Raw genomic sequence first — 18,877 nt, forward strand, 5'->3', positions numbered from 1 at the left:
AATTTTGTTCAAGATTTTCTTCAAGAAAATTCAAAAGTCGAAAATAAGAGCCACCCTAATGTATATATTCTAACAGAATTAAGGATTATCTGGATAAAGAAAATTGCATCTATTTGTTCATTGTTGGTGTCTTGTTTATAATGCATCAAATTTCGACATAAGAGTACCGATATAAAGCAATACTTCTGTAGATACTTCTGCAGAATATTTATATTGCTTTTATTCACTAATTTTCTTTTATAGATGGATAACGTGAGAGAAAAAACTAACAATAAGTAAAGAGAACGAGTTTCCCCTGATACATATTCAAATATGCCGCACTGATGCGCAGAACACGTGCGCAGCGTCGATCGTCCCGCCTCCAGTGAGCTATTTATGAAGCCGTTTACTGCCCGCCCATTCAAACGCGCCGGAAAAGAGGTATGAGCGGTTTCGTCGTGGGTGGCCCGCGAGGGAACGCAACCTGTGTGTGGTCTGGCGGTTCGTATGCTGGATGCGGCTGTCGCGAGCGCAGAAGATGCAAGACGCTTTGTTCGGACGAACCGGAGGGCTCTCTCCTTGGCAAAACATAATTGGCGTCTGGTCGTGAGCGAACCCCACTAAGGTACTATTTTTATTCACCGAGCGGGTTCATTGTTTATCTCCGCGCCGTACACGTGACGTTTTGTTTTTAATCGAACGGATAACACGCCACAAAGCCGCGTACCATGCAACGAATTTCCACGAAGCGTCTCGACTTTCTCTCCCCCTCGATCAAAATATTAAACGACTACTAATCCTTTTCCTTTCCCTACAGATGATGCTCCCGTTGGTCTGTTATTTTCTAATCTTTCACCGCACGTCGTCGGAACTGACCCACGGTATCGTCGGTAACTCCAACGGCAACAACGAGTCATGGAATAATCTGGATTCCAGACACATGATCAAGGATTCCAATTACTTGGTGGACAGGTACCCTATAAGAGATATACCATCTGATTCCTTGAATTGTCGTAGACGAGCAACGTGCGTGGAGATGCAGAAGAGCACGTGCATGGGTACAAGATTGCCCTATACTACTACTACTTTGGACCTTATACCTAAACATATGAGCCAGGACGATATAGAGGTATGTTAAGGGGTTATTTACGTTTCTGGGTGCTAAAACGTGGTTAATGTTTGCGAGTGATTCAGGGATAAACTATTAATCCGATTGGTTTAATTCTTTTTGTGTTTTATAGGTACATGTTTATAGATTATAAAACAGGTATGAGAATTGGAAAATTTTCAAAAATGTGGTGGCCACGTTCAGTGGCGCAGAACATGTTTTCTGGCGCCACCCTAAATGGTGGGCATGGTTCAGCCCGTACGAGTGGTCTGAATAAAAAATCTCAGATTTTTTAATAATCTTTGGGATCGTAATTATCTGGTGACGGTGCCATTTTTTCCAAAAAAAATTGCGGCAATGGTAACACTTTGAAGAAAAGGGTCGTGATTTTCGCTATAAAAGTTGTACGTTTTTGCCTGTTATTAAAAAATGGTTCAATTTAATTGAAAAAGCTCAACGTCACCAGATAACGAATCTTAATCTTAATCTTAATCTTAATCTTAATCTTACCTGAGGTATATAACCATAGGTATATAAACATATACCTGTAAAACACAAAAAGAATTAAACCAATCGGATTAATAGTTTATCCCTGAATCACTCGCAAACATTGACCACGTTTTAGCGCCGAGAAACGTATAAGATCCCTTAAGTTGTGCTGTAGTAAGTTCGCATCTTCTTATAATTTTCTGAGTCCATATCAGAACAGCTCCTCATTTTCTGGGGAAGTGTATCCAAGAGGTACAGTTATAAAAGTGAAAAGTTACTTCTCCCTTTTGTGCCTGTATACCTGGCTCAGGTATAAGAAGGCCCCATTGAAAATCACTTCAGGTACTTCCTGGCCTAACTGTATTACTGCTAATGTGTTTCCATATTATCATTTCCAACAAACTATGCCCATTTAAAATATATTCTGGGAAACATCTGTATGATTTTATATTATTTTACAGGAAAGACTGCACATATTACAAGCGCTAAGACATATACCAAAGTGTTGGGCAGTCGTTCAGCCTCTACTGTGCTCAATATTTATGCCAAAATGTATCACTGATACAGTGGACTTGCCCTCCCAGGAAATGTGCAAGATGGTTTCGGGGCCTTGCAGAATTGCCTTTAATCACACTATATGGCCGAGTTTTGTTAAATGCGAAAATACAAAGTTGTTTCCGAGACTGTGCAAAAATGATATTAGGGAATTAAAGTATAATATCTCGGGCAAGTGTCTGAAACCTTTGGTCCCGACCGATAACGCGCTCGCTATTTTTGAGGGAGTCGAAAGTTGTGGGATGCAGTGCAACGATCCGCTGTTCACGCACGACGAGCACAAGCAAATTCATTCTTTTATAGCTTGGGCTGCTGGAATCTGTGGTTCATTCAATCTGTTTACAGTCGTAAGTATCACTTGAATAAAACACACAGTTTTCATAATTATACCCATACGTTGTTCACGTTTCAGGTAACATTTTTGATCGATTGGAGAAGTGCGAATAAATATCCAGCTTTAGTTATATTCTACATAAATTGCTGTTTCATGGTATCCTGCATTGGATGGCTTGCTCAGTTCTCGACAGGAAGCAGAGAAGTGATCGTATGTCGCAAAGACGGAACATTAAGAATGAGCGAGCCAAGGTAATCCGCAGTTCTTTAATACACGTGACAAGTTTTCTGTATTTGTTTGAAGTTATTGGGCCTCGTGTAAACAATACTCCTACTAATGTTTTCAGTGGGGACAACCTGTCGTGCGTCGTTGTGTTTGTCCTTGTGTATTATTCGCTTATGGCAGCTATGGTGTGGTTCGTGATACTCACGTACGCTTGGCACATGAGTTTCCAAGCATTGGGCAAAATCCAAGACAGAATCGACAAGAAGGGTGCTTATTTTCATTTGATCGCTTGGTGTTTACCCCTTGTCCTCACAGTCACCATCATGGCATTAGGAGAAATAGATGGAAATAGCATGACTGGTATATGTTTCGTGGGTTACACTAATCACCTAGTGAGAGCTCTGTTTCTGCTCTGTCCTATACTGATCGTTGTACTGGTCGGAGGGTACTTCTTGTCCCGAGGTACGTCGTCAAATCTGTGTTCGTTTATTTAAATTTTTTATCACACGTAACGAAAGTAATAAAATACATTTCTCGTTTACGCTTTCCTAAAGAATACAGTCTGTGAGTATTTCCTTCTGCGGACAGTAGTCACTGCAAGAGGTTAAAATACCATTAACTTAACTTCAACCTAACTAATGCCTCCGATTATCGTTTTTAGGACTGATCACGCTAATTCGATTGAAAATAACTAGCCAGGAAATTATATCCGAAAGGGCAAGCTCGAAAATACGAGAGACGATCGTGCGCATGGCCCTATTCTCAATTTTCACTTTCGCCGCAGTTGGGGTAACATTTTACTGCCATATTTATGAGTTCCAACATTCCTGGGAATGGCATCAGAGTTTTAGGAATTACATGATGTAAGAACGACACTCGCATCAGAGAATCAAACCATATACATGTAGCATACTTATAACATCTTTCTGATCCACAGATGTGCGATAACGACGAAATACTTAGATATTTCCGAATGCAAAATGGAATTTCGACCGAGTGCTGCTAAGATGCAGTTGCATTTACTTTCGCCATTCTTCGCTGGCATTCTCATGTCCTCGTGGGTTTGGACAGGTTCAACCGTAGACACCTGGGCCAGGTTTCTTAAACGGTAAGACTCGTCGTTCTATCCTTGGCGTCCTATTAAATTCGATGTATCACAAGTGTCGGATACATCCCCTTTTCTCTTATTTTAGAACATTCAACTGCGACACGGAGGAGCCAATAAGATTAAAGAAGCACAAAGTCATCGCCCAAGCGTTCGCGAAACGGAAGACTTTCAACAACGCCGGTCGATTGTCCATCAGTTTCCACAACACTCACGAAGATCCAGTCGGTTTAAACTTCGACTTGAACTCTGTAGCGTCGCAAGACTTCAGTTCAACGTGGGCCGCCGCGTTGCCGAAGTTAGTGACGCGCAGGGGCGCGCTTGTCGGTGCAACGGGCTCCGTGTCCAGCAACAGAAGAAACTCCGTGGACTCTGAGATCAGCTTCAGCGTGCGACGAGTATCCGTGGAGTCCAGAAGGAACTCCCTCGACTCTCAGATATCCGTTCAAATAGCAGAATTGAAGACCACGCGCAAAGTGGCGAGCAGCTCGCGCAGCAGGCGCGGAAAACGCCGACGGGACTTCGAGAAATCGAGGTCGGGCAAAGTGGGTCCTTTGTTCAGGAAAGGGAACGCGGAGTCGCAGGAGAGTCAACTGGGTGCACAAATATTATCAGCGTTGACCATTGGCGGTAATTCGAAGGAGCCAGCGCCGATTCAAATGCCTAACATGAAAAGGAGACCTGCTAACGCTGGCCTGGACGAGCGGACCTTGAATTCCAAGCTATTCGACGGAAAGAGCACAGGGATGCTTCTACCATTCCTGTTTCCGAGACAGAGTAGCAGTAACGACGATTCGAGTAGCGACGAGAAGCAGCACCAGGAGCTGACGGGAAAGGACGCCGACATCGAGTGCGGCAACGTCGAGAAGGACGATCAGCACAGCGAGAGCGACGATAGTCTAGCGGAGGAGGAAACGAAGATGCTGGAGCCCGAGGAGCCGCCTGAGCGTAGCAAGAGCAAGACCAGCAACAAGAGCTGCAAGAGCCATAGCCACGAAAGCGTGAGAAGGAGCAGGGAGGGGCGCAGGAGCAAATACTTGCTGCAGGATGAGAACATATTGAAGCACCTGCTACAGGAGTCCAGCGATAAACTGAAAAACGACGCGGAGATGAAGGAGGCGTACAGGAAGGCTGGGATGGAATCGTTGGGGTCTAGTCATAGCCCGTGTTGCCCCGAGTTAGCGCGACTCATGCAGTCGTCCGACACGCCGACAGGCAATGCACGGGAAATGGCAACGCAAACGTCGCTCCCGTTGGACATTTTAGAGATGGAAGAGTTAAAGCAGAGCATAGACGAGATCATCAACAGTCGACACTGCAGCTCGAAGGGGACGCAGATCTCGCCGCAGTTGAGCAAGGGCAAGAACATTGCTACGTAACGCTGACTAGATTCTTGGAAGTAGTAGGTAGTGACTGTAACGAGGCGAACTCTGTGAGCAATTCTATTACTTTATTTGGGTAGTAATCAGTTGCGCTGCCGTACCGTGTCTTTCCTTTCTTTGCCTTCACTGTAACTTCTTCTTCTTGGCACTCTTACCTGCGGTTACAGTGGTTCCTGAAAAAGAAAGCAATGAGATTACATGACAATTTAACAGTGCCAAAGTCGGATGTAATTCTTCATTGCACATTCAGAGGTGCAATAGCATATGGCTTTGATTGTAAATAATATTTTAGAGTAACTCTCGACCACAACGATGAATATTGTTACTTTTATACGTTTTATTATGGATAAAATAGTGATGGAATCTCGAACGTAGCAGTAAGGTAATTTTAGAATTTACGATATTCGCAGTATAAACGTATTATAATTCTTTTTATACAGTACAATCTGAATCTACTTTTAACACTACTGTGTATGTATACCCTACAGTACTTAGATTATATACAAATGATTCTTTTTCACATACGCGTGACTACAATTCACCCTACGACTCCGAATTTACAATACTAATGTGCCTATTACATTACTGACAAACTCCGCGAAAATTCGATTGTTAAACCACTAAGTGATTGTGAAATGCAGCATGCGTGTACAAGTATTTCTATAGTTTATAGATATCGCGTGAACTGTGCGAAACAAACAATTCGTTCGGCACCAGCTTACCTAACTCCGTTTGCCTCCCGCTGTTTCAGAATTGATCGATCTGTCGAAACTCTACGTTATACAATCTAGAGAAGCTCGTTGCGTACAAACAGAATCTAGAAATTATTGTCGCATAAGAATTGCCCGAAAAAAGTATGTGCTTCACTATCGCGTGTTACGTCGGTACCTATATCCGTGCTAATTTATTTCGAGACTCGCCGGCGTACATATAATTATAGAAAAGGTCTACCCGTTATCGATAATTGATATTAACCGCGTACGGTTTAAAGCGAACTTTCTCGGTCCCAAATTATCCACAGAAAGCTCGAACCGTGCCAGCGCACAGAAAGCGTCTTAATTGACCTCGAACCCATTAGCAATTATTACATGGATATCAGCCACCGCATTTCCTCCAGATTCACAGTCGTCCGTAGGTAGTAACACAATGTTTTATTCAGCTCTGCCCAGAGGTAACAAAGTGTATTAACAAAGTCTGCGCCATTCGTCAGCTAGGCACCTCGATCTTGTACTCCGTACAAAACACAGAAGGATAGCCGCTACGTGATTCCACGAGACGTTCGTCCCGCGCGCTTCAACGCGGGCCGTAGCGCGCAAAAGAAAAAAAAAGAGAGCTCGTCTTCTCCGCCCTCGTCGTTATCGCCTTCGGTGAACAGGCAACGTTAACGATCTCACGACTGGTCTGCGACACACCCGTACGGTCCTCTTGCTCGATCCCCTCACGCTTTCAAATCTGGCCCGATACTCTCGGCTACGCATTTTTCCCCTATACTCGGTACAAATACACATCCCTACTTTAGTGTCTACGGGGTAAAGCAATGCATATGTAGCGAATGAGTCTGATGATAACGCTCTCCAAACACGGAACATACATGTAATCCCACACACGTAACCAGAGCTCGCTGTATCACGATACCGTGCACCACTGCCGTTCGTTTTGTTCATCCCTTGTCGTTTCGTTTCATTGACATCGCACGATCGAGGATCGTCGGGCGTAGAGAAAGAAAGACAGTAGCCGTTCGCATGGCGTGTACGTGTGGTTGTGTCTGCGTGTTGTCAGTGTTTTTATTTACATCAGCATGAATAATCAGGCACTATAGTGTAATAGTAGAATCGTTACAATTAGTCTCCCCTCGCAAGCGCAATACGTATCGTTCACATGCTTCAGGCTACGCACACACCTTCTTCGAGCGAGTTATTGCGGTGGCCGCGTGCTCCTCGAGCGGAATCTGCTTTTAGAAAGACACGCGCTCCTTTTGCATGCACGTTAGGCTCTGGATCCCAGAACGGTTTACGGTACGGGTGACGCGTGCATGCTGTAACACCCTAGGGGCAGGGGCAGATGGGGAACAACAGGGGGTAGAAAACGTTATGCCATGTTTGTTTCTGATTTCGTTCACCGCCACCTTGGGAGGATGGAGGGGGAGCAGAAGTACGATATCGAAGTCAGCGGCTAGTCACAGGGCGAGGCTACTTGCTCTTGACATGAGACTTTTGGTGTTTAGTGTATTCGTTACCCCAGACCAAGTTGTCCATCGACTCTCCGATAATGTACAGGGTCGTGCTGAATGCTAACAGTGTCGCGAAGAACAGTATTCGCAGAGGCAACGTCAGCACCTCCATCACTGGATACACCCATACGCCACTTTTGATGTAGATTATGTGCACCCTGGAAAGTCCATTGAAACATTAATTAACGACACTGTCGGGCTATATTCAGGGAATATAATCGAAGTTATCTTTTCAGCGTACCAGACTAAATAAATGAGCAAGAACATGACGAGGCCGAGGAGGCCCTTCGACCGTTTCGGGTACGTCCTTGGTGCAATCAACGTCTCCGTGATCGTCGAGACCATGATCATCGTGTGCATCAGGTGATTCAACCACCACGGGAAGTAGGCGTCCAGGAATTTTGGAAACACCAGCTCGCGGTCAATGAGCATCAGGGACCAAAATGTGATTCCGACGAACTGCAAGCGTGAAGAGAGAGAAGGGTAGAGCATAGCTGGATTTGTGCAATTCCGTTGCGCTTGATTTACACTTACCATGGACAGCGGGAAACTCAGTACAGCGTGTATGTAGTCCTTTAATTTACGTATGAAAGGTGGCTTCTTAACGTTAGCGGCGTTTGTGCCGAACAGGTCGTTCAACAGGCATATGAAGAAGTATACCGCCTGGATGATCTGAAACGAGCAATTAAGATTGTCAGTCTAGTTCATTGGTGGAATTTGAGGGGCAGCTTTGCGAAGCGTACGTTAATTCAGGGGGGCGATATAATTTCCGGCGCCTCTGCAGTGATCGCACGTTTCATTCTTAGAGAGGAAACGGCTGCTACTTTATTAGCGCGTTCTTTACCTAGGTATCCGATTTTCTCTTGTAGTCCGCTTCATTCAGATCTTACCTTACCTTTCAATTAATTCACGCGAACGGAGACTGTTAGCATTGCAAAACTGAAAGGATACGCTTTCCCTCTGTATGCGTTACACACTCGCGCCCTATTTATGTTTCGCGGCTCACGCGACAGCAGTCGATTCGCTCACGTGCGCGTGTCACGTGACGATCCATCGAACGGATCGATCGCGGCGAATTTTAATTCGCAAAACGAAATTTCAAACGAGACATTTCTAACTAATTGATACTTTGCACGCAGCGTTACGTATTTATTAAGTTCCTAGCGAATGCTCGCATCGAGGATCGCAGATTCCCATTGACAATAAGTGGAGAAATGCGATCACGCTCGTACGAAAGCATGTCGGTCCGTACGACAGTCACTTGGCCGTGCCTAGGTAATTTGACATGACGCGCGCTCGTAGCTTGTAGGTGGCATGGAGTGGCCCTCGAGTAATTGAATCGTGCTCTCCTGCGAGCTACTTCGTTCGCAATATCGACATAAAATGGCCATAGGCGTGAAATTGTTCTTCACCGGTAAATGGCCGTGGAAATATATACCGTGCTTCGTCACACTTTTAACCACGTGTTCCGCTAATTATACAAAAGCCTCCTACGAGACGCGATTACGTTTTACAGCAATTACAATTGTCCCCATTTCCCCGATCACGCGTACAAGAGCCCTCGGCGTGTTCTAACTACGGTTTTCACTAGTTGCATAACGCTGTAATAGCACGCGTGGTGCAATTGCTCGTTGGAACTATCGTACGATCGCAAGTGCAAAAGGAATAGCTTGAAAAGAGCACGGTGCATGCCCGTTAACGAAAGAAATTGTTGCCGAGGGGTGGACGTTCCCGTTTCGATAAATTATTGACTGTCAATGTGACAAGTGGCGTACAACGGGTGATTTAACTATGAAATTCGCTTAAAAGCCAAGCGACGAGTTGCGCAAGATGAAATTGGATCGACGATCCGGTCGCGCTGTGCGAGAAAAGATACCCGAGGCCGTGCCACCGAATACTAACCGCGTCCCAGAAAGTGAGAAACTTGAATTTCCCGCCGTAGGAGTTGTGCATTCTGGAGAGAGTGGGGGGCACGATGACGTACGTGTAATCATAGTACACCGAGAAAGCGAACTGCACGCAACTGATCACGTGGAAACCGATCAGTAGGCTGTCCCGCATCTCACAGGTGTTTCACCGTATCCTGAAATTATTCAACGAGTTCCCATCACAGCGATTACTCCACGGCGATCGTGCCGGCGCGGCACGAAGCGAGGAGAAGCATCTTCGCGACGCGCTTTCTTCTTTAGCGCGTCTCGCTTCTTCCTGGGGGTCATCGTTCAGGGTGATCGATAAAGAAAATAAAAGAAAAGTAAAGACAGTAAGCCCAGACCGGTTTACTGTTCCGACCCGCGGAACAGTGGAAAGCGGTTCAAATTCGCATTTTCGGATTTCCCGTTTCCATGGTGACAGCTGAGATTAGTTATTCTGAGACGCTTCGCGGGTAAATCATGTTAACTGGCAATTGAATACTTATTTCTGCGAACGTCAACGTTCTTCCCTACCTGCCCATTTTATGTGTAAACCAAAATTGTGTCGTGGTAAAAAAACGCAGACTTTACGTTTACAAATTACGTAAGAAAGTTCACTCTCGAATTACGTAAATTACACGTAACGAAGTTGTGTTACGAGACTGGGCAATATCGCGCTGAATTATGCACGCGACATATCTTCCGGCTGCACGAGAAACTTTCCATAATCGTGAAATTTTCGTACCATTCGTCGTGTACGAATCGGACTGATGCGTTAGACTTCCTTGTCAATGAATTTACAGTTCGCCCTCTTAACATTTGACTTATCCACGATTCTTTTCAATCTCGAGCGAATTCAAATGGCTATGCAAAACATTGCAATATTATCTGAGACGTAGACTAATATTTAAATACCGTATCTAACCAAACAAAAACAATTTCTTGCAATTTCCGTATATTTACGAAGCACTCCGTGCGATAACGCGTAATCTTAACACTGGCCGACTGATAAGTCGGTTCATAATCTCAGTTAACCACTCGCACTTGTCCCCTTAGCGACTTCTATTTATATTTCGAATTTTCCAATGTAATGAATGTTTCCATTTGGTTTAAAATATAATCCCATGGAAACGGGAGATCCGTTTTATTTACAATTATTCCGATGAAGAACGCGTTTACAGAGAGTGTATCATTCGTACGACCGTACGTCAACGCAGCGTCGACAGGTCAAGCTACTTTGATCCGCAGCCAATGAGACCGTTTCTCGTTTGCTCTTTTTATCTACCGGGTCCCCTCGATGCCCGCGACCAATCTCCCGTGTTCACAAATCGAAGTGTACCTCTTTCTCTATTTTTTTTCCTAGAAAAACACTCCGGCCTATTCGGTCACATGTACGTACGATCCGCGACGACACTATCGACCGCGACGATGGTCTGCGACTTACTGACGGATAGGCGAAAATACGCCACGAGAAAGAGAGGAATGGGTTCGCCATGTGCGCGAGGCTTACTTCCAAGAGCGAGCGGGACAGCGCCAGCGGAGATCGGCATCAGCACAAGTGTGCAGGACGAGGATGGGCTGGCGCGGGGTGGAGGGCGGAGGATGGAGACTGTATATAGACACGAAGTCAGCGAAAAAAAAATCGGGTGTGACAGTGTGAGCGAAGCACATGGGCTGTTGCTATCTGCTATACTATGTTCCCTGCGAACGAAGCGGCTGCACACAATCGAAGCCGCTTATATCCGACGAGCGGGTACAGATGCACAAGTTCCGGTTCCCTACTTTTCTCGGGCGAAATCGTTTTACGCCTTCGAAAAATGCAAATAAACAGAGACCGCGGCGTGAAAATAGAGCTGGGTAAACAAAGAGAACTGGGCGTGTGGAAGCGGAGGCTATCTACGAGGTAGGAAGAGACAAAAATGCGGCTGATGCTCCCGTTCTGCGCGCAACAGGATGCGCACTAATAAAACGGTTAAGGAAACGGGAAACTGTTTTCAGGACTTGATTCTGGATATCTGTATAACGCGCGATGACAAGAAATCCTGATATTCGGTGGTTAGAGCCTCGTCAAGCCGTTCCGTCTCGGTGCGATGAGTTATGGAAATGATGGATACGGATTGTGAAGCCCGGCGTCGCGAAGAAGTCGTAACGCGTTACGTCTGTGCCATCCCGTGCGACGCGGACGTAGAAAAACCTGCCCCGACGTGCGCTTTCTAATTGAAGTTTAAAAGTCTGAGATCGTTCGGCTGAAGCACGCCGTCGTTTGGGCTGACTGAAGACCAGAGATCGAACCGAATGACTACAGAGAAATGATTGCCGCAATGGGTTACGTGTTACGTGACTCTCCGCTTCCCGCTTGCGCGCGACTGTTACACCATGAATGGCTTGTCGTACGAAATTATCAATTCAAACGCTGCGCCATTTTTTATTCGAACGAAGGAGTACTTGTATGTCTGTTTTTATACAAAATATTACGAAGTGTTTTGACATTCGTTCGAATAAGATGAATAAGTGTCCGTTGGCATCGTTTAACCGTAAAAGCTTAGTACATATTGGTAGTGGCATCGATCTGTTACGGGTTAAATAACTTTCACTCAATATGATGGCCGTTTTGCAACATCGTGGCTATCATAAAGTTCTAGATGGAAGTAGATTTGCATAGGTTGAATTCGAGTATAAATGTGTTAATGGCTGAGAAGCTTGTCTCTGAATAAAAAGAGACATTAAATGAAGTTATTCAACTAGCTACTAATTTACATAAATTCACAGCTTCCATTGGTGGGCAGGGACATAGTAGCTTTGTTTTGACTCAAATGGCATTATTTCCACTACAATGAGTAGTAAGAGAAGACTGTTATTCAAACAAGGAAATGTGCCTCAGATAAGGAACGTTAGTGATCGTGTCATATTCATATAGGACCGACCGATGCATGCAACGATCTTTGATTGTGTGTAGCTACTGGAGCCAAACGTAAAGTGGCACCATCTGTGGACGTTTCGCAGTAGTTGTAAAATGTGAAACTTCACATGTCGTTAAAGGCGAAATCTATTTAACATAATGCAAACAGTAAACAAAAATTAACTGAATGAAATCGAGAAACTATATTCTATTCGATCGTCCAATAAACTTTTCACCTCCCGAGCTTTTCACGAAAGATTCATGTCACGGTATAAACAGCTCTCAGTTTTGACAGACATGTATGACAAAATGCATAAATACAGGGGCATGGCTAACAGAGACACGATGACTGATATTTGTTTCTGTGCTATACACGGAACATTTCCTTGCTATACACAACAATCTTCATTAAATAATCCTCCAGAACGATCCCTATATTAACGTAACCTTAAATATCTCACATCTCGAAATACAGAGTACGTAAAGACCCGGTATATCATCGAACTCGTGTTGAAATAATTCAATGGTTAAACATACACTGAAGCTGACATCAAATGTCAGCGATTGTAATAGGTTAACAGATACGGTATATTGGATCTGAAGAGTTTTCTACGGTCGTGTGAGATTTCACGTGCTCGCCCTATTCTATCCGATTCATCGAAGGGGATTCGCGATAAAAAGGACGTTGCAAAAGTATGACATAAACTTACCACGTTCCATATCGTGAGGTACTTGAACTGCCCCGGATCGAACTTTTTGAACTCGGTGATTACCATAGGTATTTTGAGAAGGAACCCTCTGTACATCGTGAACACGAACGTCAGGAACATCGCCGAATGGAACATTTGATTGAGCGTGTACGCCATTTTGCCGAAACGCTGCAAAATAGTAAAGAATTTGTCAAACAGGTACACCTGCTTCCGAGATAATCGTTTTTTGCTGAGCTTGCCGCGATTGCCTCGGTAGCCCCCCATGTTCTAACGATTTCTCGGTTTTTCGGCGATCGCAGCGTTCTAGGTTAGGTCCATTTGACAGTCGACAATCAATAATACGACTATTTCGCCTGGGGTTATTGATTATGTACAATGTTACGATTATTGTTCCCGTTAACAGGCAAAGAAACGACAGTTTTCACGATCCGCAAGGTGCCTCTAAGCGAAATATGCCATGCAGCCGGAGAAATTCTCAGCTAAAGCTGTACAACGGTGTGGTGTGGTAGGATAACGGTCTTTTCGGTGAATTGAAACGAGTAATATAATATATTTATTTTCATTCAGCTGAGATAACGATAAAGGTGTGATACAGCGACAAAAGATTATGCGCAACGTCAATGTTATTAATGAATGTTGCACATATCGTGAACTTCGCTCGAGCGATAAACGCAATCAAAACTCTGCTGTCGGTAAATTGATAAGTAGATTCTGTGGATTAAATTATCGACGAAATGTTTTGACTGATTCAAGGTACAATACTATTTCAGAATACATCGAAGAGGCAACGTCTAGTGTTATCTCCTACGTTTGAAATCATTTATCGAATAATTACCGCCCGAGTCTGTCGATATGTGCTTCCATTTTTTATCGTATCCCGTCTGCTTTAAACTGTGCAGACACAATAACACACGGTTAACGTTTCTCAGCGTTGCATAAGTCATGCCAATGATTAATTATGTAAAAAGAGTTGCGATTGTACAGCACGTTCCACAACAGCGCATCTCCAATCTGCACATATTATGTATTTAGAAACTAATGGATTAGCATAAAGGAAGGAAAAATAGTAACATCATTTTCTTCCTCGCCACAAAAGCAATGTACTGTCGACAGTGTAATAATTCAATGTCGTAAAGAGCTGATTTACATATTTCCATTATTAAGCGCCAAGCTTTTGTGTCCAGACGTTCGATACCATTCGAATTGCAATGAGCAGCCATTATGAAAAACGCATTTTAATGAATGAATCGTAATGTAAACGTCAACGACATTTCGTTCTGGAACAGGAGTGTCAGTTCAGTGCCGCTGACTGAATCAACCGTTCCATTGGGCGTCACGATCGAATTTAGTGATATTGAAACGCCATCGTCAGACTCGAAAATATTTTTATCGAGCCAAAAAATGACCCTGAGAAATTTCTTTCAAAACTTTCATCCAACCATCTCGAATTTTATTCACGGCGATCGAACACGGTCCCGCGAGAAGTAACTGTTCGAATCAACAGCCAGACTGCAATCAGTAGTTATTGGCGCTACTTAACTGTTAATAATACCGTTGATGCAAACGAGTTACTTCGACTCGCCAGTGCGTTACTTGTATCGCTATGATACTCTTAGTAAATGCACATTTTCCTCATTCTCTGTGCCATGATTGAGGCAATTATTGTTTTATCTGACGTTTGGAAACCAGGATAATAACAAGGTGGCCAAGGTGCGAGGTCACCAAGGTGAACACAAACGACTTGGGAATAAAAATCATCGCAAACCATATTAGACTCTTCAAAACTGATATGTCTCGCAATAACAAAAAAATTATACTCTTAACCCTTTAGCGCCCGCACCTAGATCCCGTTGAAGGAAAAATATCCCGTTATCTTTTTATCGTTAAACATGACCTGAATTTATATATTTTTATTAAACAATTTTTTTTTATTATTAATTTTCAGTGGTTAAAATGCATACAACCAATTAATACAGGGTTCAGGTAGGTCCAGCTTTCTTCACCGAATAAAACTATGCTAAACGTGTACTACTTAAACTGTTGCAAACAGTGAATTGCGAATGCAAACGGCAAAACGCTAAAGAAAAAACGGAATGTATCATATATGATACGTTTGGCGCTAAAGGGTTAAGGTGCGAATCCACGATCAGATTTTACATGAGACTTTTCTACCATGAAACTAAAATCTCAGCCACAACTAAATGGAAATAGTTGCAAGAGATGAGATTTTTGAAAATATATCGTAAAACTTGAGACAAAATAATTAAAAATAATAGAGTGACGAAATAATTGTCTCGCGAGATTAAAGTCTCACGTGAGACACGATCTTTGTCTCTCATCGTTGATTTGCACCTTTACAATTATATACACAAATTAAAGTTCAAAGATCCTATTATTCAAAGTCACTTCTTCCCTCGTTAAGGGGGTATACCCGTTTGAACCCTCGGAAAATGTATACATTTTGTGGATTTTTTTACAAGTCAACGGTTTGATGCAGATTTCCCGTTTTTTAACTATGTTTACATAGTATTATGAACTACTTATAAAAAAAGTTTCAGTTAAAAAACTATTGTTTTTCGGAAGTTACGGATACATGTCCGAAAGTCTCTCGATTTTAGACGGCTAAACGGTTGCCCTAAAAACTCGCGCTACGTTCAACCAATTTACTTCAAATTTTGCATGCAGAATCATAATAAGATTCCACATCGTCCAACGAAGGCGATTTTGAAAATTTTGAAAAATAAAGAAATGGTGAGAGATCAAAGGTAAAGTTAAATTTTTCTAAGAGAAAAATCCACCTTTTTCCTTTATAAATAATAAACGGGGAATCGAAATAAAAAAAGCCTTCGTTGGACGATGCGGAATCTTATTATGATTCTGCATGCAAAATTTGACGTAAATTGGTTGAACGTAGCGCGAGTTTTTAGGGCCACCGTTTAGCCGTCTAAAATCGAGAGACTTTCGGACATGTATCCGTAACTTCCGAAAAACAATAGTTTTTTAACTGAAACTTTTTTTATAAGTAGTTCATAATACTATGTAAACATAGTTAAAAAACGGGAAATCTGCATCAAACCGTTGACTTGTAAAAAAATCCACAAAATGTATACATTTTCCGAGGGTTCAAACGGGTATACCCCCTTAAGTGAACATGTAGGCACTCTGGAAAAACAGTCGAACGGAAGTTGTCTCGTAATGGTAGATTAGATACTACAATTTCGTGGAAACGGGTCAACTATGATCGCGCGGAAGACAATAAACCCGTTTCTTTGCCGCACTGCGTTTACACAGGCCCCGGCAACGATTCCTTTTAAACGCTGCCGGGAAGACAAATAAAACTCCAGCTCCAGCAGCGTGGCAGTTACCGATGTCAGTGCTGGGAATCCGCGTCGTGGCACTCTCTAAATAAACTGCTAAGGCATGCAAATTTAAAAAAAAGCGAACGATCCGATGGTAAAAAGCACGAAGTGCTCGTGCAAAGGTGTGTTTCATTTTTCAGTGACCTTGGGACTTGTGCACGATTGCAGCGAGTGGAAAACTCTGTCTGCCTATTTTCTCCAGTGTCCATGCAGCAGCACGTTACATTGGCGCCACTGATGGGCGATTATCGATATGATTGCGACTAATTATACCAGCGTGCATGGAACGCGAACGGATGCGTGTCCTTTCGCTCGCACGGTGAACGCGCCAACGATTATATATTCGCACGGACGCGTGCATGAACGTGCATGAACGTGCATCGACAAGAACTGGTTCGAGTAGCCGTCCAGTTTTCCAGTGGTCAAAGTCAAGAGCGCGCGAGGAAAAAACTGCGAGATTCCCCCGGGTCGTTTCCAGAAGCGAGAGGCATTGTTCTCGTCGCGTAAAAGGCGTGAAATCGGGCCAAGTTCAACAGTCGAATTGGTAATTGGGCGACTGTTTGAATAACAAAGCTAAAGCCAGCATTTCCTCTGAGCAGACTCATGCTGCTAGCGAAATTGTAAATGTCGTACACGTTAGCCTGGTACTGCGATCTCGTTGAGATTAATTAGTTTCGATCGTTATGTTAAGGTGGGTCCTCACCAGCGAACACTGTTCGCAAACAATGCTCGCTAGTTGTTCGCAAACTTTTTATAACCGTTGCTCGTGTAAAGGTGCGTCCTCAATCCGAACAGTTCGGGAATAGGAAATTCAATTCCCATACTGTTCGTGAACACTTCGCGAACGCTGGTGGAAACGCACCTTTAGACATCTCCTAGTGTCACTACTTACTGCGAAGTTTCAGTTAAACGTTCCGTAGCACTCCCGAATCGTTGCTTTACAATCTTTCTGTCGACCTTCAATTTTTTCTATCGTCGCGTATCGATTATCTACTTTACAATCTCCTAGAATCAAATCGATGACATTGTTACTCTTTAAAGTTATCACGAACTTTGTACACACGCGATCTCTGCGAATTCTTATCTCCAGAAGTTTCTCCCGACTTCCTCGTTCAGCTGGGCCGTCACATCTACACGTTCAAACGCGTGGTGGTACCTACCTATAGATTGTCCTGCACCGTTATCCTACCTCGCTACAAAATCAACTCTCACTGTTCGGAAGCTCTCAACAGAAATCGAGTTCAAAGTCACCTTCGCCGGACTCCACAGTCAAAACTCTACGTCGTCGGCGTGGAATTAATTTCAGTGCCGTAGAAGAAACGTTTAAAGAAAGGAGACTGATTATCAGTCGACTCCAAGGTACGGTCGACCACTGCAGGTCCGTTACGATTTCGTTTTTACGTATGGCTACACATCGAGGTTCCGCAAACGGCGGATGCTTGAACTGAATTTTCCCGGAATTCCAATAACGCGTCCTACATTATTGCGCGCGTGTGTGAAAAATTTCAGCTGAGTTGGTAATCGAAGCCTCGCGAAATCCACTGGGTAGCCTACCTCGAACGATCCTGTGTGCCGACGATGTTCAGTCGAGGAGGAGGCTTCGTTGTGGGCGAGTTCGTTCGCGGGATGCGCACCTGCCGGCGATGCAAAGCACAATAACTGGATCAGGGGCAGATGGCAAGGTTTTGTTGATCCACGGTGCAGAACGACAACGACGAAAAGTCAGTCGCGAACTGAGAACCGATCTTCCCCACGACCGCTCGCCTCCTCGCGCGGTGAGCGACGACGACGATGATTTTATCCAATCTCTCGAGGGCCGTCCTCTGATTCGCCGACGCTCGTGGAAATTCTCCGGTAGGGGCCCTCGTTGTTCAGACGCCTTTGATCGTGCTTGTCTGGCTCGATCAAGCTTGCGTCCAAAGGACGATTGCTCGATAAAATTCTCGAAAGTTCGTTAGATTCGAACACCTCGCAATTGATCGACTCCAGGTCTTGAACGGGATTGGTTGATCTTGGGAGTCGTTCTTTGTGTGTTTTAGGATGATTGTATTCGTCTGGATCTGATTAATACTGGAGTAGTGAGATTGAAGGGTTTTTCGGTGATTAGTACTATCTATCGTATCTGTAGTGTTGGTTGTGTCTAGACACGCTTCTCGAAAGAATGAAAACGTAATAATTGCTTCTGCGATCTTGCTCGTATCATGTTTTTTGTTTACACGATAACTGGTTCCCCCGGTTTGCATTATTTACTTGCATTATTTTCTTGCAAAATCTTGGGCGAGCTATCTACGTCGATAATGAAAAATGGGGATTCATTGCTTTGGAAAGAAGTGCTGATGCTTTAAGGGTATCCGTGCGTCCCGGATCTGCGATAGGTATGTCCGGGTGATGACGCGTAATAATTTTTATTTTAAACATTTTGCGAGTCGCATTGAAAAAGTATTTGCATCCTCTTATTGAGTGATCTCAGTCGACGCCGAGTTTGCTACGATGCAAAATCACGATAATTATAATTCTGTATTGCACCAGTAGGCATTATGAAAATAAGAAAAGACAAATACATATTATAAGAAAACAAGAAAGAGGAAAATA

The 18,877-nt window shown here is 43.8% G+C and overlaps 2 protein-coding genes across 8 annotated transcripts; one reads left to right on the forward strand and one right to left on the reverse strand.

Moving 5' to 3' along the window:
• The first annotated feature begins 288 nt into the window (after positions 1-288).
• On the forward strand, positions 289-5,701 carry Smo (smoothened, frizzled class receptor). Its single transcript, XM_076819173.1, has 8 exons — positions 289-604; positions 797-1,108; positions 2,038-2,478; positions 2,544-2,716; positions 2,812-3,152; positions 3,352-3,553; positions 3,628-3,798; positions 3,884-5,701. Exons 2-8 carry the CDS (start codon positions 797-799, stop codon positions 5,172-5,174), a joined length of 2,931 nt encoding a protein of 976 aa, XP_076675288.1. The 5' UTR covers positions 289-604; the 3' UTR covers positions 5,175-5,701.
• LOC143372692 (androgen-induced gene 1 protein) lies at positions 5,227-18,076 on the reverse strand. 7 transcript variants are annotated; one of them, XM_076819177.1, is made up of 6 exons: positions 17,840-18,076; positions 12,927-13,094; positions 7,942-8,079; positions 7,649-7,866; positions 7,414-7,565; positions 5,227-5,350 (listed from the first exon to the last, which is right to left on the reverse strand). In XM_076819177.1, the coding sequence occupies exons 2-6, from the start codon at positions 13,080-13,082 to the stop codon at positions 5,301-5,303; spliced, it is 714 nt and encodes a 237-aa protein (XP_076675292.1). In that variant the 5' UTR covers positions 13,083-13,094; positions 17,840-18,076; the 3' UTR covers positions 5,227-5,300. The 7 variants fall into 7 exon arrangements, with proteins under 7 accessions (XP_076675292.1, XP_076675289.1, XP_076675290.1 ...); XM_076819174.1 differs by lacking the exons at positions 12,927-13,094; positions 17,840-18,076 and adding exons at positions 9,310-9,490; positions 10,657-10,812; XM_076819175.1 differs by lacking the exons at positions 12,927-13,094; positions 17,840-18,076 and adding exons at positions 9,310-9,490; positions 10,525-10,645.
• Positions 18,077-18,877: the final 801 nt, after the last annotated feature.

Source organism: Andrena cerasifolii, chromosome 8, assembly GCF_050908995.1.
Source record: "Andrena cerasifolii isolate SP2316 chromosome 8, iyAndCera1_principal, whole genome shotgun sequence".
Lineage (NCBI taxonomy): Eukaryota > Metazoa > Arthropoda > Insecta > Hymenoptera > Andrenidae > Andrena > Andrena cerasifolii.